At 43.3% G+C, this 21787-nt stretch overlaps 1 protein-coding gene across 1 annotated transcript; it reads right to left on the bottom strand.

The window, feature by feature from the left end:
* Window positions 1–1604: 1604 nt before the first annotated feature.
* Window positions 1605–21787, bottom strand: rcl1 (RNA terminal phosphate cyclase-like 1). The gene is made up of 9 exons (XM_072692756.1): window positions 21605–21787; window positions 20255–20326; window positions 19953–20128; window positions 19000–19074; window positions 18779–18903; window positions 17475–17600; window positions 16639–16795; window positions 5777–5880; window positions 1605–1957 (listed from the first exon to the last, which is right to left on the bottom strand). Exons 1-9 carry the CDS (start codon window positions 21726–21728, stop codon window positions 1804–1806), a joined length of 1113 nt encoding a protein of 370 aa, XP_072548857.1. The 5' UTR covers window positions 21729–21787; the 3' UTR covers window positions 1605–1803.

The following is a 21787-nucleotide window of genomic DNA, read 5'->3' as shown; positions in this document are numbered from 1 at the left end:
GCTGCAGCAAAGCAGCACCAAACCATGACATCTCCACCTCAATGCTTCACACTCTGTATGGGGTTCTTGTGCCAACCATTTCTTTTGTTGTGCCCAAAGAAAAATTAAACATTAGATGAGACATCTGTCCAAAGCACACTGTTCCAGATGTTCTGGTCTTTGTCTAGATGTTCTCGGGTAAATTGAGTCTTGCTCTGGAGATTTTTGACAGCAAGGATTTCCTCCTTACACATCTGACGATGCATTTTTTCATTGAACACCTTGCTAAGAGGGACCCGAACATCTGAAAACACTAGTCTAAATATCCATGAAGATGAATCTTGTCTGGTGTCTTTCTGATGGTAAATGCTGTACTTTTGTGGTTTGTTTGGCACTTTTTTTCCTTTTTCCTCCAAATTTGGTATTGCCAATTACCCCACCCACTAGTAGTGCCCCCTAGCACTAGCAATGCTCCTGACACGTGGAGCCAGGAACCGCCTCTTTTTGAACTGATGCCGATGCAGCCAAGGAAAGCACCAGGTCCCCAGTTCCACCACACCAGCTAACAGACGCCTGTGTCTGCCAACACAGCTATAAGAATGACTGCGGAAGAAAGCACAGCCAATTGTGCTCTCTCCGCCTCCAGCTGTAGATGGCAAAGTTGCATGGCTCAGGATTTAAACTCTGTGAGGCTCCCCAGGCCACGTTGGAAACTTCAATACGCATCATGCTCTGGCCAGGATTGCTTCACATGGCCATGTTGGCAGTTTTTTTGTTTGTTTTTTGTGGACATTAAAATGGCTAATATTGTCATTGATGTGAGTTATAAGCCAGGGTCCAGCATGACAACAAAAATGTCACTAGAGTTCAGAGGGTCGGTCTCTAAAAAGCTCAGTTTAAATAGTTCAATTTTTGTTTGTTCTTAAAGTAATGTTTGCGAAGTGCGAACCACGCTTGCTAGCTGAGGCAGTGAAGGAGAACTCAAGAAATTTGGACTAGAGTTCTGGGAGGGCTTCAAGCTGATGACCCAAAGCCAGCCCCGTTTTATAGTGCGTAGTAATGGAGAGGAGTATAGGCATGGTCCTTCTCTTCTCCCAAACCTTTATTCATTACATAACTCCATTTAGTTTCTACATAAGGAAAATAATGAATTTTGGACTTCATGTCACAAATTTCATATTTCATTTTCCCTGTTAGCGGCTTCCTCCAGCTTCCTTTGTGCACTGATATGGATTTTCCTTCATTTTGCATTGATTTAACAGAAGAATAGAAAGTGAAAAATGTGTCTCATGTATTACCATAAGCTGTACAACACCACAGCACCATTACACCACAGCTAAATAAGAATCAACAAAAAAGTTCTAATTCAAAAATAATTTTCAATAATTACATTTATGAACATTCCTATGAGCTTCTTAGTCTATATCTTAAGATTTATCTCACATTTTCTCTTTGGAAAGCTTTTGTGAACTTAGCCCTTGGTCCAGAAGGTGCTTCCCATAAAATAAAAAAAATAAAAAATATATATATATTTTTTTTTAATTTCAGATTTAAACTGGATTACAAAATAGAGTATGACTGGCTGTGTGTTAAAGATGAGTCAGTGTAGTCCAGTTATTACCAAATAAAGTAAACAGTCTCAAAGATCATTTATTTTGTTCCTTACCTTCAAAAGCAAACTGTACATTGTACAAAAAACTTTCATAATACAAAACACTTCAGAATATCAATAAAGAAAGAAAAAACTGCAGAGAAGTAATAATTCATCTATGATAATGAGATATTGTGATGCACGGCTGATGTGGAGTTTGGGGAGAGGAGTCTCTATTTGATGGCCTTGCTGATGTTGGTGTAACCCGCTCCTACACAGGTCATCAGGACTTTGTCTCCTCCTTTCTGCTTGTCTTCGTCTGCTTGCTGCGTCTCGATCTTGAACATGATCTGGAAGAAGTCCCGGATGTGGCGGAGGAACTCGATCCTGCAGGGCACAAGAATACACTGCACTTTCAACCTCAAACAAGCAACAAACCAAACAAACAGCCCTGCTCTGTCTTCCACACGCAAACACACATGGCATCATGCACCTGGGTGAAGGCAAACATCTACACGGCTGTCAGGTGGGGGCAGGCAGAAGGTCAGGGTTTGCTTTGGTCTTGCCGTGCTTTCTGCGTCAGGACTGACCATGACCCGGGACATTGCGTGCCTGCAGCACCTCAGGCAAGGCTAGGCCAAGCACGGTGACGAATACAGGGGTTCGACGCCAGTGCTGCACAGTGTACTGCCTGTTATGGTTATTGTGATATTTGTATACTGATTTCTAATCGTGATATCACTGAGGGCTGCAGAACTGGGTCATGTGACCACGCTGAAGGTTTCTGTGTATATCTTAATGAATCAAGATAGTCATTCAGCCCAACAGCAATACGGAGGAGTGAGACCTGGTCATATGTCTCACACACACACACACACACACACACTGTAGCATCACACCTGAAGTCCCTTCCAGGTCATACTGTGTAGATTTATACAGAATCTGCCATCACATTAAAACCACTGAAGGCTGGAGTGAATAACATTGGTTATCTGGTTGCAGTGGCACCTGTCAAGGGGTGGGATCTACATATTAGGCAGCAAGTGAACAGTCAGTTCTTAAAGATTTGCTGGAAGCAGGACAAACCTGAGAATCTGAGACGCTTTGACCAATGCAACATTGTGATGGCCACACAACTGGGTCAGATCCTCTCTAAAACACCAGGCAGGTCCTGTGGGGGGTTTCTGGTACCTACCAAAAGTGCTGGCAAACCAGTGTCAGGGTCATTGATGCTCATGGAGGCCCCACCTCACAGGTCTTAAAGCATCTGCTGCTAATGCAGGACACCTTCAGAGGTCTTGCGATGTCCATGCCTCAAAGGGTCAGAGCTGTTTTGGTGGCACAAGGGGGACCTAACTAACCAGCACCAGCTTAGCAAATTCTGGCAGTGCTACTCTTTACCAGCGGTCCCTGGCAATATGCTCTTCTGTCCATGTAGTGCAGTCTTGTTGGATCTGTATGCTGTCCATGAGGACACAAGGATCTGACACAAAAGCTGAGGGGAAACTGAGAGGAAATGCATTGTGTTGGCACCGCCAATGTTCAGTTATCATAGTACTGTACTTGATCAGGACACAGCACCGGTACCATGATAACTGAAAATGGACAGTTCACAGTCCACGTCTGCTCCACACCTCAAGAAGGCCTCCTGGGAGTTTCAAATCACAAACACAGAAATGTGGAATGCACCACTGTACTGGTCTGCACCTGTTGAAATAACAGTCAGCATATTGTCAAAGGCCTGAAAGACACACTAGATCTTCACTATATAGTCCAAATGTTTGTCTACGCCCTGTAGGGAAGTACTGCCAACAGACTAGGAGTCTCTGTTCAGCGGTCTAAAGACAGCACCATGCCTGATGTCAGATGTGGGCTAGAGTAGTTCTCAAAGAAACAATGAATGAGCAGGTGTCCAAACACTTTTGTCCGTTTAGTGTGTATATATAAATAAATAAATAAAATAAATCCACACAAAAAAGTAAAATAATGAAAATACATGCTAAAAAATTCGGGTGACTCCTGGGTGACCAGCAGATGGTGCTAACGTCTCGAAACAGTGACCCTGCTCTAAGCAATCTGAAGTCAATCACTTAATTTGAAGCTTCAGAAAGCCTCCTTTCTCCATCACTGTCCATCAGACATTGCAAATTCCTGAGTTTCAGTGGTAGCAAAAGATGCTGATCTGTATCTAGTGCAGTAATGATCTCTGTGAAGCTGGTCCTCTAGACCTCAGAACCTGAATAGAACTACTTCCATTCGTTTATGCCCCTCAGCTCCCCATCAGCATCCACCTCCACCTCACGATCTCTGTACACTGTATGTCCAAATGTTTGTGGACACCCCTTCTAATGAAAGTATTCAGCTACTTAAAGTTGCACCTACTGCTGAAACAGGTGTGCAAATGCTCACAAACACAGCTTGTCTGGTCCCTGTACAGAATTATTAATAGCCAATAGAACTCGAGACTGGAGCATATAACCATGAACCTGTTGGCACCATGCTGCCTAATGCCAGGCGTGGACTAGAGGGGTATAAAGCCCCCCAGCATTAAACTGTCGAGCAGTGGAACGGACTCAATTTTCTGTAATGATGGGGATGATGAGGTGGGGTGGAGATCATCCAACATCTGGACCTCATTAACGCTCTTGTCGCAGAATGCAATCAAATCCTTACAGCAATGCTCCTCCAAAATCTAGTAGAAGTAGTAATTTTTTTTACTCTTGATTTCAGAGGAAACGATGAATAAGCTGGTGTCCCAATACTTTTGTCTAAATAGTGTATGTGGGCCAGCTTGCTGGAGATACAGAAATGCTATGGTGTGAATTGTGGCTGTCAGTAGCCCACTGGCTAAGAGCTGTGAGAAGGCTTTGAAACGCGGGACGATTCTACAGTTCTGTCAGCAGATACCAGGGCTGGTTTATGATTTACGCTTGTGGGAAGGAACATCTGCAGTGACTCTTCAGTGAGTTTATTGTATTGTTTAACTCGGTTTCTCTTTAGCCACATTCAGGGGATTCGTTTTACATGGGAAGACAGGAAAATTTTATTATTACCAGAGTTTCTCAGTGAATTTATGCCCCTTCAAAAGCACCAAGTCCGAGCGCTCCTCCAGTGCCTTTTACCTTCTGTACAAATAAGCCGTAAAATCACCTCAGGTTATATCAATCCTGCACGAATCGACATAATAATAAAATTTTAGTGTAAATTAGCAGCTGCATGCTCATACCTGTATGTAGGCTATACATTAAGCTACACAGTGACCTCTGTCTTCTGGATTTCACTGTGTAGCTTAATGTATAGCCTACATACAGGTATGAACATTTAGCACTAAAATTTAATTATTACTATGACTGAGTTACAAGACGGTTATCATTTATCAAGTTTTTTGGAGGAGGTGGCATTGTGTAAATAGAGTATCCACATTACCCACCTCCCCATGTACAACTAATCTCGTCAGAACAGGGCTTTTTCCCAGTAAAGGCTTGGTATTGTTATTGTTCAGTTCAGTATTGTTCAGTAACACTATTGTAAGAGTTTGGTACGTTCGGTCAAGTGTGAAAGCTCTCCTCCTGAAATCAGTGACCCGGGGTTCGCTTCAAGTGGACTCTGGTGTGGTCTGCTTATCTAGACTGATCTTATCTTAGCATGGCCAAAAAACCTTCTCCTACTAGAGCAGCTCCTTCTCTGCAGGTGTACCTGTATAGTGAAATGCCCATGACTCCAGAAAGCGCGGTTCTTCACTGCTTGAGTTTTTGTATCCAAGGAAAATTATGAAAATTATGAATTATGAAAAATTATTAAAAAAACGAGCACAGAATCAGTCCTGGGTACAGATTTGTGTATTCAGGACAAGTGTGAAAATGGCCTTAGGTGAGTGACAATGGCCTTACAGAACATTACAGGTTCCATTAATAACAATAGTAATAATATTTTATAGAGAGTGTGAGACAGACCCCTATGGCAGCAATAGAAAATGCACTCTCCTCACTTGCGACCAAAATGAGCAGTTTGATTGCAAAGGTCAGTGAGCAAGGGTCAGTGGAGAAACGCAAGGTTTTTTCCAAGTAAGGTGATGTTTACACCAGTGTTTCCTCTGATCAGTGACCTCTGTCTGGCACACAGTAACACACAGGTGAGGGGAGGGCAGAGGACGAGAGAAAAAAGGGGAGGTGGGAGAGATCCAGAGAGAGAGAGAGGCTGACTTACGTGTATGGGGAGAGAGGACCTAGGAGGGTTTTGGACACATCCTGCTGGCCTAGAGTCATGTAGAGAAGAGCCAGGCTCTGATTGGTCGAATCCACACAGCCCCCCTGAGAGAGAGAGAGAGTGAAAACGAGAGAGCGAGAACGAGAATGAGAGAGAGAGACACACACACAGTTTGTTAATTAAGACAATCAAACATGCTCTCATAGGTCAAAGCGTATTAATCTCGGCGTAGATGAATAATAAGAGTGAACACAGCTCAATCCAGCAGAACCAAAATCGAGCTGGAAAACGGGTCAAATCCAAAACTCCTAAACTTTACATAACAGTCTAGACTCGTTACACTTACTCCCCCCAAATTTACATACACACCTCCCACTAGAAAGAGTCTCTAGTCAAAGCTTGAGAAACAGTAAAACATGACGACGACTTCAGAAGAATGTGGTGTTGCAGATACTGGAGAGCAGCTCATCACCTCCACACCCTGCTAGTTATGGGAATACGGGTTGCTACAGGAACCAGCCTCATGACCACGGCTTTTCCGGTTCTAGTGTCCGCAGCAGGGGAGCTCTAACTCGATACACGATGGTGAAAGCCAGTAGAGCAAACAGAGATCCAGGATAGGCTAAAGGCTAACTCCAGCCGAGAGGCTTTTACCTCTCCTCTCCTCTCCATCGTCCACTCCCTCAAAAACAAACTGGACTACCTCATCTCTACGGGCATCTTTTATTACTTCCCGACAAATCAACAGTAATTTTCCTGTAAGCATCAGCAGATGTACTAACCAAAGTTTAAGGGTCAGATTTTAAGGATCAATTTGCAATTATCTGTAAATAATCTGTAAATAATATTGTTACTGTTTTTTTACTTCTATTATTTATATTGTGTATACAGTGGTAATTTATCTACGTTTTTGCATCTGAGTGTCTTGCTATCCTTTGCTGCTGTGACACTGAGAATTTCCCCACTGTGGGACTAATAAAAGATTATCTTATCTTTCTTAAAATAATAATAATAATAATAATAATAATAATAATACTTCTTCTTCTGGTCATTTTTAGACACTTCCTAACTTAGAAGCAGAATCATTGGACCTTTTAATTATTAATTAATTATTATTAATTATTATTACTAATTATTATAATTAGGGACATCCCAATCCGATCCAGAGGGTCATAATTGAAAGTATCGGGGATCGGCTATAGTGGAACATGTGGAAAACTGTTTTACCAGCGGGAGAACCGGAGAACCACTCACCTTTCTCTGTTTATAAACCAGCACTGAAGAGCCCATTCAGAACCGAGTGGAGGCTAATGCTAATGCTAACACACACACACACACACACACACACACACACACACACACACACACACACACACACACACTATAGAAACCCCAATCACACACACAGCACACTCACCCACTATAAACCAGTTATACAACTAGAGATATCAGTCCAGAGGGTGTACCACTACACACACAGGAAGTGATTAGACTGCTTTGTGTAAAGTAGCTGGGAGCTGATTGGTCAGGGAGGAGAGTCAGGCTGGATTATAAGATATTAAACACTATAAAACTGTGATTTTAAGAAAAATCTCGACTAAACTAAATCAAACAGTCCAGATACTCTGATCAGATCAGATTTATTCCTTTGAATTTCTGCAACTGTGCCTTAATGATTCATGTATATAAATGGCACTCGCTCTGATTGCCTGCCGTGTGTTGTGCCTTATTCAAACAGCAGCCTGCGTTGAAACACTCCTGAGAGCTTGGCAGAAGCTCCAGGCCAAGTCTAGAAAGCGTCATATAGGTCGTGTTTTCGTCCTCGACGGCATCCTAATAAGTGGAGGAATGTCGGATGGCTTAGCAAGGCCATTTTCCCATTACTGTGCATATACAAGGCCTTGTGTTCAGACACAGGGGCTAGTCTAGGCGAAGACTGCTCACGTGCCCCATTTACTGCTGCTGCAAGAACATCTGCTCAGCGTGCATATGATTCAATCACATAATCATATAAAAGAACTGAGGCTTCGTTGTTGACGTTAGCTTAGACCCACCGATGTGCTGCTGAGAGCTGGGCTGACTAGCTCAGGAGGGAACTTCACGAAGACAACAGGCAAGCAGAAAAAACACTTACAAGAAATGTTGCCACCTTTTAACCATAAAACCCAGTAAAGTTCTGCGAGATGAAGTAGGACAGATGTAGCGATATGTAGACCTAGCGTTCACTCTTCAGCCCATTCCGTCCTTATATGGAGACTAAGCTGCAAAAACAGCCTCCTTTAAACTCCAACTGATTTACATACATCGGCCTGTTCAGCCTACAGCAGTTTATCCCTGAAGCTGACGCTGTAAGATGAGTTTGTAGATGAAGGCACTGCGATCCAAGTCTTCCTCCTCTAGACAAACAGCAGCAGAAATATGGACAGTGATGGAGCCTTGTGTGTTTTCTTGTGTGCAATCTTGTTTGGCAGACTTTTTGCCAACTGGGAATCACATACATGAACCCATCAATACAGAATATTAATTAAATGCAAAAGTAATTCATTATCTGACGGATTTCAAACATATTCTGCCATTAAATATGTATTTATATAATATCATTTACATAATATAGCAAAATGAAAGCACTTACTCTCTACCTGTAAGGGTTAATATCTCAGGGCAACTGTATGACAGTATTTAACACAGCATCCAGTACTGCAAGTTACCTCCATCTTAACGTTAACAGCGCCCGGGTCCATAAGGCTGCTGACGACCGAAGCTCCCAAACCTGCCCATCCTCCGCACTTGACTGAGAAACATCCTGCTCTACTTCAGCTAGCAGGGTTAGTATCAGTTCAGCACTACTTAAACCTCTTCAGCCGTCACAAAGCGTCAACCCACCGGAGCTTCAGATCCGATAACACAAACGGCGTGAGGCAGCCAAACAGGACGTTGGAAAAGTCCCAAAGATTCTGAGCCACATGCCGCTCCCTCTACACACCCACATTAGTGCTGGGGAGTGTTTCAGCTCCTACAATACAGAAAACATGTAGGATATGGGGGTATCTTTAACCCCTTAAAGTCTCAGACTCGTCCTCAGACACAGTATTACTCAGTAACTATATGTAAACCATGATTTTTTTTTAGAATTAAGTTACAGGAATGAGGAACGGAGGGATGAACCCACTAGCAGCTCCTGAATGTTTAAGAGGTGAAATAAAGATTTAGCAGTAAAATTAAAGTGGCTGCATCATTTGGACCATTTTAAAACTCCTTAAAACAACAGAGTCCACTTTTCCAGAGAGCAGAACTGGAGCTTTCTGTGACCTACTGTGATTAGAGCCGTATTAATAAGAAGCTTCACACTGTCTTTAGTGTTGGATGCACTAAGAGTTTCTAAATGAAAGTATTCATGAAACTCATCCGAATACAAAATGAAAGAGAGAGTGAAAAGAAAAAAAAAAAAAGAAGAGAAAAATAAATAATTAAAGAAAAAAATAGAGGAAAGAAAGAAAGCTAGAGTGGAAAGAAAATAAAAAAAATAATAAAAATAGAAACAAAATAAAGGATTATGATAAATAAAATAAACTATGATTTTTCATGGAAAAAGGAAAAAATAGTTAGAAAATTAAGTAACTAGAGACCGATGGAAAGAATCAGAGAGAGAAGAAAGAGATAAAAAAAATAAATAAATAAAACTAAGCCAGGAAAAGAAAGAAAGAGGAACAAAATGAAAAAAGTATATAAAAAAACTAGAAAATGAAGCATAAGGAGAGAAAAAGGCAGAAAAAAAAAACAAAACAAGAAAAAACAGACAAGCCTAGTTTTGCCATTGGCTGAACAGAATCGCCTGTCATTTCAACAGTGGGGAGTCTGGGACCAAAATATCTGCTCTTTATTGTAAAAAAGGTTCTGTGGCATAAAATGACCTCTGTTATGTTTTATATACCATTTACCGAGAGCCTGCCTGGTAAAAGATTCAAGTCTTGCCCCCAGTAGACCACATTTGTAAATGTGAAGGGTCCAGAACCTTGTGAACATGGCTTGTGACTAACACCGTGGTAGCGATGCTGGGTGGCGGCCACCAGCCTCACCCAGCATCCCTACCACAGCGGTAGCATCCCTACTGTGGCATTAGATGCACAAACACCGCAGTAGCAATGCTAGGCAAGGACGGCGGACAGCGCCAATACTGCAGTAGCGATGCTGGGCAAGGCTGGAGGCTGATGTGGAGTCGGAATGCTTATGTCTCCTCTCGGCTTGTAGGACTTGTAGTCCTCAGGCCATCAGTACCAGAAAATGTCTCTCCTAGGTAAACGAGAGGCAGTTCGCTTCACCCAGCACGTCCTCACACACATGCGCACAACACACTGCGAGAACAGCTCCAAGCTCCTGACCTCTGACTTTCTTACATAAATCACAGCCCTGATCCTGTGACCACACTGACCGACCCCTCCTACCTCGTGCTCCCGGTCATATCCGTCACTTGTTTGTGTAACGGCGACGCTCAAATTCAATTATCCCGACCTCACACTGAGCTCCACTGTTCAACCTGCGGAGCGGCACAGCCCGCATTCAAATGCCGTCAGGCCGACCGATTGGTTCAGCGACTAAAACCAAGGAAAACTGAGGAAAGGAAAGAATAAACGTCCGTTTTAACACGAAGCCAGGGGCGTGCTGGCGTGAGCCACGGATATGCAGAGAAATCCAGTGCATGAACTGGTAAGAATGGAAAGGTAAACGGGTAGCAGATAAGTCTTGATGAACAAACACACACACACACACACACACACACACACACACACACACACACACACACACACACACACACACACACACACACACACACACGCGATCCTAAGCACAAATCTAGCGACCTGCTGAAACAACAGGCAGCGCTGACAAAAACACACAGAGCAAACATCAGCCTGCGTCACTCAGAAAGGTGGCAGCCCATCTTCAAATAAAAAGAAAGCACCCCGACTCTGGAGAGGTGAAAGAAGAGCAAATACGATGAAATCACCTTTAATCCAGGGTTGCAAAACTTGGGGAATTTTCAAAGTTGGGAAATTTACCATGGTAATTAACAAGAACTAATGAGTAATTATGGGAATCATTGGGAATAAAATGGGAATGTTCGAAGCTAACGGTAAGAAACTTGCATATAGTTGGTAAAAAAAAAAAATACTGAATCATAATCTTGGCTAAAATAATAAGATATGATACCAAAACAGTTGAATAGCAAAGCTGCTCCTCAATCCCAGGCACATTGCTCATTACACACTGCAGGGCTATTGAGAGCACAGCCCCTGCTGCACTGTCCATTCCTCCATCACATGTACAGCATATGTCCAGATGATTTCTAGAAACCTGACGCTCACCACTACTAAAAGCACACATTCGGACCAAAGCACTGTCTGAAGTCAGGTAATATTGGACAAGGTTCATATTTTTATTGACATTAATAGCATTGAAACATTTAAGCAGCTATTAAATCAAGGTGAAATCTCAGTTACTCATTATCTGCTGAATCAGAAAAGCTTAATGAGCAATTTCATTTCAGACTAGGAGGAGGTGCGTTTTTTTGATTGTTTTCTGATCGAAATTGTGATTGCTTAATGAAAGAGTTAATCACTTATAAAGTTCTGCTTGCAACTCACTGTCATTATTTGTACTGTTACGCCTTCATGTCTGCTGTTGACAAAAACATTGATGCTGGTGTATCATACAGTCATTTATATGATCCAATATTTCCTATTAATTCTAATCAATTTTAGAGTTTACATATTGGAACATTTCCAAAGTCCCCGAGCTGAAGTTTAGATGGAAAGTTACCGGTAATTTACTGGAAATGTATCTAAATTTCCACCCCTTTGCAACCTCGTATCTCCAAAGTGTTCACTTTCCAGGAGAAGCAGAAAAATATCCATATCTTGATATTGGTATCAATCAATATCTTCTAAAGTTCTCCTTTAAAGGCACTTGCCTATTAGATTACATGTTCAGAGCAATCTCAGCTCTCCCTATAATGAGACCCCATGTGACCTAGAGCACCATGTGAGAAATTTTTCACATTTCATGTAAAAACATACCTTTCCTCATTGTGGCCGAACTGTTCTCGTGCCTAAATCGGGTTTACCAGAGTCTTAGCTTCACAAAAGTAGTGGAACACAGGCAGAAGATGAGTTTCCGAGTGTCCATTGGTCAGTTTCACACAAAACCGTAGATGGCACGAATCCACCAATTACAGGTGAGAGGCAGATGACACACACACCAATCCACCAGTCAGACAGGCAGAGAGGCAGGGACACGTCTTCACAGCCTCGTAACCCGGGATGCGAGTCGAGCGCGGTCTGGTATTACGCTGCAGTGGAAAGGGGCGGGCTCTACAGATTCAGGGAGTGTTTGAACTGCATGTCTGTTGCTGTATTATCGCAAACATATGACTAGAAACATCCGGAAACATCAGATTTAAACAACGTTTCAAATGCCGCCAGAGGCTAAAGTGCAGTGTGATGAGGAATACTGCCAGAGAACTCGATCGGATTGGTCTGAAGTCAAGGTTGCCAACTGCTGGTCCTAAAGCTCAACCACCCTGAAGAGCTCAGGCCAGAAACAGCCGGCTCTGATGCTTATAGGACGCTTTGTAGAAAAAGAAATAACACCTTAATTAATCCCATGATGAGGAATACTACCACAGACCTTCATCTGATTGGTCAAGGGGGCCAACTCTTGGTCATTAAAATCTACCAGGTGGTCTTCATTGCCTGGATCAGGTGCGTTATTAAATAAGGGTGGAAGATCACCAAGACCAGGACTGACTGGGCCCTCCTGGTTTAAAGTTATTAATTTTCTTTGGATACACCTTGAAAGACCATCTAACAGATGCGTGTGTGGTGGTTGGTGTGGCGCAACAGAAAACACCACTACCTACCAGTGAGCTACCTCACCACATGGAAGACTGGGGTTCGATTCCTGGTCTGGGTGACCGCTGCGCTACACCAATAAGAGTCATTGGGCAAGACTCCTAACACTACATTAGCCCACTTATGTAATATGAGTAACCTTGTAAGACGCTCTGGATAAGAAAGTCAGCTAAATGCAGTAAATGTAAATGTGAGCTTAGTTTTACAACATTATTTATTTATTTATTTATTTTAATATGGATTAGGGCTGGGCGATATGGTAAAAATACTATATCACGATATTTAAAGACATTTTCACAATATACATGTAATGTAATCACAGATTAAATACACCAGTAGAGACAAATTCTTATAAACTGCTATTCAGATGCTCTCCTGTACTGGATACAGTGATTTTTACTCAACATCTGCTGCTCTTCATCTAATTAAACCAGTCTAATTACACTGTTAGTAATGAAACCTGCAGCTGATCAGTGTTTATTAAGCACCAACGGTCTCCTCCATATGCTTAGAAAAGCATACTGTCTATCACGATAACAGAATGCATCATATTGTCCAACCCTAATATGGATGAGGTTTTCAACATCAGCAGCCCAATGTAACCAAATGCCTGATTTTCAATGAATAAACAAAGAACCAAGAGCCATCATATCAAATCCAACGGCGAATTTTCCTAACTAGAAATATCAGGTAAGACGTTTCTCCTGGCAGCCATGAACTACGTGCTGACGCAGCACCACGAAAAGGTCAAAGAACGGTCCGACAGCTGGCATCACCCTAAAAAAAATAATATGCGCTGCATAAAGGAGGAGGAGGAGGAGGAGGAGGAGGAGGAGTGGTTGGAGTATTTTCTAGTTTGTACAGAAATTACAATCAATCTTTTCAAATACTTCAAAAATACAGGCAAACCCGACCACTAAACCCAAGGAGGTTTTCTAGGCAAACACAGGCAAAGCACTCAACATCCTAACGGGCCAATCACTGCAAAAAAAACCCCCAAAACAATGACTGAACGACGGACTCGGTATGAGTTTGGTCCAAAAACACAAAGTGAACTTACATTAAGAGGCTCAAATTATCCCATCTGCTCCTGTTAAAGGCCAGGCGTGTGTCTGCGTCCAGAGGCTGTTTACTACACAGACTGACCACAGGGCACTGATTAACCACAAAGCAAACACACACGCATACACACTTGCTAGCACACGCGCAGGGCTGGTGGTCCCGAGGCATGTCAGAGATCCCACTGCTTCAAATATTAACTTTCAGTTAACAATCCCCCACTGCCTCCCCGTTCAGCCAATCAGAAGACCGGCCTACTTTCAATACTATTCAGTATTGAGAAAAAAAGAAAATCACCAGATTCACCTCACTAACCCAACTCACATGAACTCAAGCATGATAGACAACATGGACAAAAGTATTGGGACACCTACTTATTTACTGTACCCTGCTTTTGTTGGAGTAACTAACTGTTTACTCATCCCTAACTCCCCAACTCCTCCCAAAAGTACTGGATGAAGCACCAATCCTCATTCCAGAGATTCTCTTCAGGGACTTGACAAGCTGTGTGTGTGATTTGCACATCTGTGTCAGCAATGGGTGCAACTTCAAGAAGCTTAAGGCTTTTAGTAGAAAGGGTGTCCACAAATATTTGGACAGTGTACATTGTAAAACAACTCATCCAATAAAGAACTTAATATACTTAATAAACACATTATTTGAGACCTTTAATGATGTACTTATAATACTTATTGTGAGCCCTAATACTCATAATCTAATAATAACAACAACTATTGTCATATTTCTTATATTTCCTACAACAATACGCCGCAGTTCCTGCTGTGTTTGCATGTGACTGACAACACTAAACACACAGCGTCCTTCAAAACAGGCCCTATCCCATCGCCACGGCTCAGCAGACCAGCTTCAAGTGTTAATGTGCTGACGGAGCCTCGACGCACGCCGCTGTTCACACTCCGACCGCTGACCTGTTCACCACATTCTCTTGTAATGATGCATGAGGGTGCGTTCTGCCTCTGTCCACATACACCGCCCAGCCACGGACTGAGGACAGGCTGGTGGCTGTCGAGGACGAAGGGCCAGTGTTGAGACAGAAGGCCCGTGAGACACTACAGTTGTTCAGAGAGACTGAAAGCAACACTGTGTAGTGTTGTGCTTCAACAAGTCATGTGTCTGAACATGCATGCCTTGCTAAACTGAAGACTTCTCAGAACAAAAAAAAAAAAAAGTAACAGGAAAGACAAGATATCTACAACACTAGGAAGGACCGCATCTGCCTGAAGCTACAACTGCAGTGCTTCTGCACATCAACATTTTGTTTTTGTATAATTTTTATAGTTAAAAAAAGGAAATTAGCACCATGCAAAAGTTTGGGACTCCATAGATTTGAGCTCTGAGGTGACTTTCACCAAGGCCTGAGACCTTAGTCTTCTTGCTTGGGCTATGGCTTGTTCACAGTCATCATTAGGAAGTGCAAATCTCAAAAGACTCCTCAAACCCTGACTCAAGCTGTCAAGTACTGTCTAGTACATTACAATAGCTGATCCCCACAACTCAGCTTGTAGTGTAATTTAAAAAATGGCAGTTCCATCATGGGCCAGGAGGCCCAGGTTTGATTCCTGAGCCATGTCGCTTTGCCGCCAGATAATCCACCTAAAAATATATGGACATTATGCTGCACATGTGTTGGAGGAATGAACAGGAGCAGCTTTGCTATTCAACTGTTTTTGCATCATATCTAATTATTTCCCCTGAGAATTTCCCCACTGTGGGACTAATAAAGGACTCTTATCTAATTTTAGCCAAGCTTATGCTTCAGTATTTTTTTTTGTTACCAACTATATGCAAGTTTCTTACCTTTAGCTTTGAATATTCCCATTTTATTCCCATGGTAAATTTCCCAAGTTTAAAAATTCCTGGAATCTGGCAACTCTATGCGGGAGCACAACTGGCAGTGCTCTCTCCGGGTGGATAGATGGCGCTCTCCCCCTTATCACTCTCATAAACGATGCATCAGTGGCAGTTTGAAAAGAGGCGGTATCTGGCTTTGCATACATCAGAGATGATGTGTGTTAAGTCCTTACCTCCTAGTGCTAGGGGGCGCTACAAATGGATGGGTGAATTGGCAGTACCAAACAGGGGCGAAAACGTCACTGCTGGACTGAGAATAGTCTACCAACAGCATCCTGTGGACACTGATAAAGGACTAGAGGACAAACAAGACAGACTGTGCAGCAGCAGATCAGAGCTCCTGTCTCTGACTGTACATCTACAAGGTGGAGCAACTAGGTAGGAGTGTCTAATAGGGAGTGGACAGTGAGTGGACAGACACAGTGTTTAAACACTCCAGCAGCACTGCTGTGTCTGATCCACTCGTACCACCAGCGCAACACACACCACTAACACACTGTCACCACCATTCATCAGCAGTGCTGAGAATGACCCACCAACCAAATACTACCTCTCTGCTCTGTGGTGGTCAGTCCTGTGGGGTCCTGACCATTGAAGAACATGATAAAAGGAGGCTAACACTGTATGGAGAGAAGCAGATGAACTACACAGTGCTCCTTACTGTCCAGGAAAGGCTTTCTACTAGATTTTGGAGGAGCATTGCTGTGAGGATTTGATTGCATTCAGCGGCAAGAGCGTTCGTGAGGCCAGGATGTTGGACGATCACCACCCCACCTCATCACAAATGCTGAATGCATTGATAAGAAGGGGTGTCCACAAATATTTGGACATGCATGACACCTAAATACCTTAACCCTGCACACTCGCAAGAAACTATGAAAAAGGCTTCATTTTAAACTGATAGATAATCAATACATTTTCTTAGTCCGCTCATAATTAATCGGCTGCAGATTAATTCATTTGCATATGTAGAAGCATCAAAGCCAAAAAGACGAACTCGGGTAGTGCCAGGGCTTTACTCACCCTGTAGATCTCCTCCAGCAGCAGCTTGGCGCAGTTCTTGCCGAGCTCTTCAGGAAGCACTGGGTCTCCTTGCCTCTGTGGAGTGGATGCCAGCTCTGCACTGAGAAGCGTTCCGTTCACAGTCTCTGCCACTAGGACCAAACCGAAACCCGGTGACCTGATCAAACCAAAACAGGAGGGAAAGCATCTTTAAGCTCTATAAGATCACCATAAACAGGGTAGAAATTACAAATATTGATGGGCAGTAGCAAACTCTTATGGTGGTCAAATGTTTGTGGACACCCCTTCTAATGATTGCATTCAGCTACTTTAAGTTGCACCCATTGCTGACATAGATGTACAAATGCACAGACAGCTTGTCTAGTTCTAGAGAAAGAGGTACTGCCAATAGAATAGGACCGCCTAATGCCAGACATGGGCTAGAGGGGTATAAAGCTCCTCCCAAGATTGAGAATTGAGTTCTCTGGAACGATGGATGGTGCTCCATCCAATACTTTTGGGAGGAGTTGGGGATGAGTTGGTGATGATGAGGTTCGGTGGTGATCATCCAACATCCCGACCTCATTAACGCTCTTGTTGCTGAATGCAATCAAATCCTCAGAGCAATGCTCCTCCAAAATCTAGTGAAAGCCTTCTTCCCTGGACAGTAGAGACAGCTACTCCAACAAAAGCAGGATCAACTCTTTTCTTAAGACCCTTGATTTTGGAAGAAACAATGAATAAGGTGGTGTCTGAATACTTTTGTCCATATAGCATACACTGAAAAAATAGTCTCCAAGTTTTCCCTTAACAAACACTGCCATCTATTGGTAACAGAGGGGGAGACAAGTACTTACTTTCCAGAACTGGCTCCCTTCATGTGGTCTGTGTAGATGTAAATGTCTGGAATTAATTTGTTTAAGATGCTTCTGGCGGAGTCCACTATTCTGTTGGCCATTTGGGGGGACACACGCACCGAGTATCTGACACACAGGGTCAAGGGGTCTAATCACAAGTGAGGAGCACAGGCTGCTGCTAACACTTCAAAATCCATACACCATACACAGACAGACAAACCCCCAGTTCATCAGTGGGTACATATAGACATTAAAGCTGCATTGCATAAGAACTGAATTCTCATGCTCCTGGGCTCCCCCTACAGCTGTGGAGTGTAATTCACTTTTCCTCCACAAATCACGCTACGAGCTGAACACATGCATTTCAGGACAAGCTGAAAGATGCAGAACCTTCAGTGAAACGTAAAGAAGCATGTGGGCTGAGGTGGTAGTGTTTGAGTTTGATCCTGCTTTTCCTACATTTTGGTCTCCAGCAGACGTTTCTAACTAAATATTAAAAAATTAAAAACGTTATTAAGCACTGTTTATGATGAGCTGTACAATACAGCGGAAAAGGCTATGTTACAATTGGAAGAAAACGATGACAAGGGTCTTAATGAAAATAATCTTAAGAAAATAATTCTGATTATTAAGACATATTAAGAATTAAGAATTTTTTAACATTTCTTTAAAGAACTTCTTTAATTTATTTAAGAATTTCATTTAGGATCAACCCTATAATTCTCAGTTTTTATGTTAAGATCCTTCATGTTTTTTTTTCTTAAGAAAGCTTCCTGGCCCACAGTGGGAGTGACAGACACACCATTACAAAGGTCCTATTTTACAGCGAATTTGCTAAGTGGTATTATTAAAGCCCTCCCTGTATCCAAGATTGGAGAAAATGAATGATATTGGTCAGATATGACCTACCTTTAGTAGATATTTCTTCGAGCAAGTTGATGTGTACATTTTAATATGCCTTATGTGACACTGCACATCCTGCAATGCGACTACTCATCATTGCGTAGTTGCATCGCAGGATGTGCAATGCAGGATGTGCCATTGCGATGATGATGCTGAAGCGATATACTGTGCAGCCCTAGTGCATTGTGTTGCTTTGAGCTGCAAAAGGGCCGTTTACTGTGTATGCAAGGTCACAGAAACGGTGTATTTACATATACCTTTCTATACAGCCAATGATAGTTTAGCCACGCCTAAAAACAATCCCTAAAAAGAATCAAAATACCAAAGAAAGATTTTCTGCACTGGTTGTAACAATGTGGGGACAATGTGTGGCCCCTAGGGGCTGATTTAGGGAAGGATACGCTGTTCCTCTGATCCTCTTGATCTTTCCTGGGTCGGTGAGCAACACAGGTTTAAGCGTCCGGCGGACTGGACAGGTGAAGTGTACCTCTCCTCCTCCATGAGGGGCAATACCTCTCTTCACCACCTGACCAAACACCACAAACAGAGAGCTGATTTCCACAACATACTGCTTACACTCGAAACTGCAAGAAATCCCCAACATTATCCACTGTAATCATACCTTTATTTCCAAAGCTTCTCCGTCGATACCAAACTTCTTCATCAGAGGAACAGCAGTGGCTTTCAGCAAATCCACCTGCAGAACAACGAAAAGGCACACTTAGATAGAAATCTTGACAAAGCACAAAGCCCTTATTACAAAGATAAATGCATGTTTGAGACTTCGGTGGTGCACAAACTACAGATACTGGTCTACAGAGTCACCATGCTGGTATGTCATACCACACAATAGCACGTACAGCCCTAATAAATAAATAAATAAATATGCATCAGTATCGATAGTTTTTTTGACAAAAGTATTGGGACACGTGTTGAATCACTGAATTTCATCAGTCTCATTGCCACAGGTGTATAAAATCAAGCCCCTAGCCATGCAGCATGTCTAGTATGACCCCTAGTCTGCTTTCCTCACATTAGTGAAAGACTGGGAGGTTTTAAAGAGCTCACTGAACTCGAGCATCTGTATGTTCTGTATGTAATAGGAGACACCGCTGCACCAACAACAGCTATAACAAGTCAGCTGGTGAAATTTCCTCCCTCCTAGATCTTCCTCCATCAGCTGTGAGTGGTGTTATTGAACAGTGGAGGCGTTTAGGAACCACAGCAGCTCAGCAAGACCACGTAAAGTTACAGAGCGGGGTCAGGGCCGAGTGCTGAGCTCAGAGCAGTGTGCAGAAAAGTCTCCAACGCTCTGCTGCTGACTCAATAACTGCAGAGCTCCAGACCTGCTGCTGTTAGAGCTGCAAAAGGAGGACCAACCTCATATTAATGCCTATGGGTTTAGAATGGGATGGCATTAAAACTTCTGCAGGGGGATGTGCAGGAGGTGTTCATGTAGTGTATATACACAGTCCATAACTAAGCTTAAAAAGCAGTAAAGCTGGAAGTCGTGACCATTTCTGATCACAGGCCGCTTTCGCAGGGTCCCTGTTCTACATAGGGGCAGTTACTCACGGAGGGGTCTTTCGGGTCGTTAGTGACGCCTTTCAGGACGGCTTTAAGGGAATTCTTCATGAATGGTGCCAGCATGATGAGGGCCTCCAGGTAGTAGCCAATTGAGCGCTGAGTGTTACACTCGTGCTCTACGGAGCCACCATACAGCAGGCCAGGCTGATAGAACAGGACCGTTCCTGTGGGGAGCGAATGGGCACAGATTAACCCTCATATCCTTCAGTTTCAATAAGGCACAATCACTAACCACATAAGAATGATGAATTTATTAATAATTAAGGATTCAACGCTTAGGAAGGACCCACCTGTCTGGTTGATTTCAATTCTGGTGCCATTGGTCACTTTGTCCAGAAGCCTGATGAAACTAGCTTCAAAGTCTGACAGGAGAAACACAGTTTACAGCAAGGTTAGGTAACATACACTAGGTGTCCAAATGTTTGTGGACAGCCCTTATAATGAATGCATTCAGCTATGTGCAATTGCACACACACACACACACACTGTGGAGCTGTGGAGCAGGGGATCTGTGTTCTCTGGAATGATGGTTGGTGATCCATCTAGTATTTTAGGGATGAGTTGGGGTGGTGACCTCCCAACAGAAGGAACACGAACAAACACACACACACACACACACACACACAAATACACAAATACACAAACAGCCAGCTTGGTCAGGCTGCTTAACCAGTTTGACAATGATGGATATACTGGTCATCCACCAGGTCATGCTAGTCAAACTAGTCGACCAGCTTGGTCATGCTGGTCATACTGGTCAACCAGCTGCTTAACCAGTTTGACAATGGTGGTCTTACTATTCACCCACCTACATCATGCTAGTCAAACTAGTCGACCAGTTTGGTCATGCTGGTCAACCAGTTTGGTCATGCTGGTCAACCAGCTGCTTAACCAGTTTGACAATGGTGGTCTTACTATTCACCCACCTACATCATGCTAGTCAAACTAGTCAACCAGTTTGGTCAAGCTGGTCAACCAGTTTGGTCATGCTGGTCAACCAGCTGCTTAACCAGTTTGACAATGGTGGTCTTACTATTCACCCACCTACATCATGCTAGTCAAACTAGTCGACCAGTTTGGTCATGCTGGTCAACCAGTTTGGTCATGCTGGTCAACCAGCTGCTTAACCAGTTTGACAATGGTGGTCTTACTATTCACCCACCTACATCATGCTAGTCAAACTAGTCGACCAGTTTGGTCATGCTGGTCATACTGTTCAACCAGTTTGGTCATGCTGGTCAACCAGCTGCTTAACCAGTTTGACAATGGTGGTCTTACTATTCACCCACCTACATCATGCTAGTCAAACTAGTCGACCAGTTTGGTCAAGCTGGTCATACTGGTTGTCTAGCTTAGACAGGTTGACCATACTTGCAGACCAGCTAAAACGTAGCTACATGAACATGTAACTACTACATGCTGGCCAAGAACTGAACTGGTCAACCAGCTTGACCAAGCCAGGCTGGTCATTCCAGCAGGGGAGACACTTCTCCAGCTGTAACTCTCTAAATGATCGCTGTAACGCGGTCTAACTTCACCAACTGAGCAAAAACACGCTCATGAGCATTCGCTGCTCCTCGCACCACAGCTAATGTAAGGGCAGGTCCGGCGCACCCCTCCTCTGGGGTGAGTGAACGTACCCCGCATGCCCGGCTCGTCGTCTTGGGAGCGAATGTTTCGGATCTTGACCCTCTTCCCGCTCAGGGTGGACAACACCAGCCTCTGCCTGAAGAAATTACAGCCGTCGTACGTGAGAGCCGCCATGCTGCTGCTGCTGCTGCTGCTGCTGCTGCACCCACGTGTGTGTGTGTGTGGAGCTGGGC

The sequence above is a fragment of the Salminus brasiliensis genome, chromosome 1 (genome assembly GCF_030463535.1).
Source record: "Salminus brasiliensis chromosome 1, fSalBra1.hap2, whole genome shotgun sequence".
NCBI classification, from domain to species: Eukaryota; Metazoa; Chordata; class Actinopteri; order Characiformes; family Bryconidae; genus Salminus; species Salminus brasiliensis.
The sequence above is the reverse complement of the archived record's forward strand: the minus strand, read 5'-3'. Positions and strand labels throughout refer to the sequence as shown.

What these genes read in the sequence shown, in the direction of transcription:
- rcl1 (XM_072692756.1), bottom strand. Translation starts at nt 21,728, where the DNA reads ATGGCGGCTCTCACGTACGACGGCTGTAATTTCTTCAGGCAGAGGCTG. An exon ending in AAGAGGATCAGAGGAACAGC is followed by an intron (nt 17,601 to 18,778) that starts GTATCCTTCCCT and finishes CCTGTGTGTCAG; the next exon opens with ATACTCGGTGCGTGTGTCCC. An exon ending in GGTCCTCTCTCCCCATACAC is followed by an intron (nt 1,958 to 5,776) that starts GTAAGTCAGCCT and finishes TGTGCCCTGCAG; the next exon opens with GATCGAGTTCCTCCGCCACA.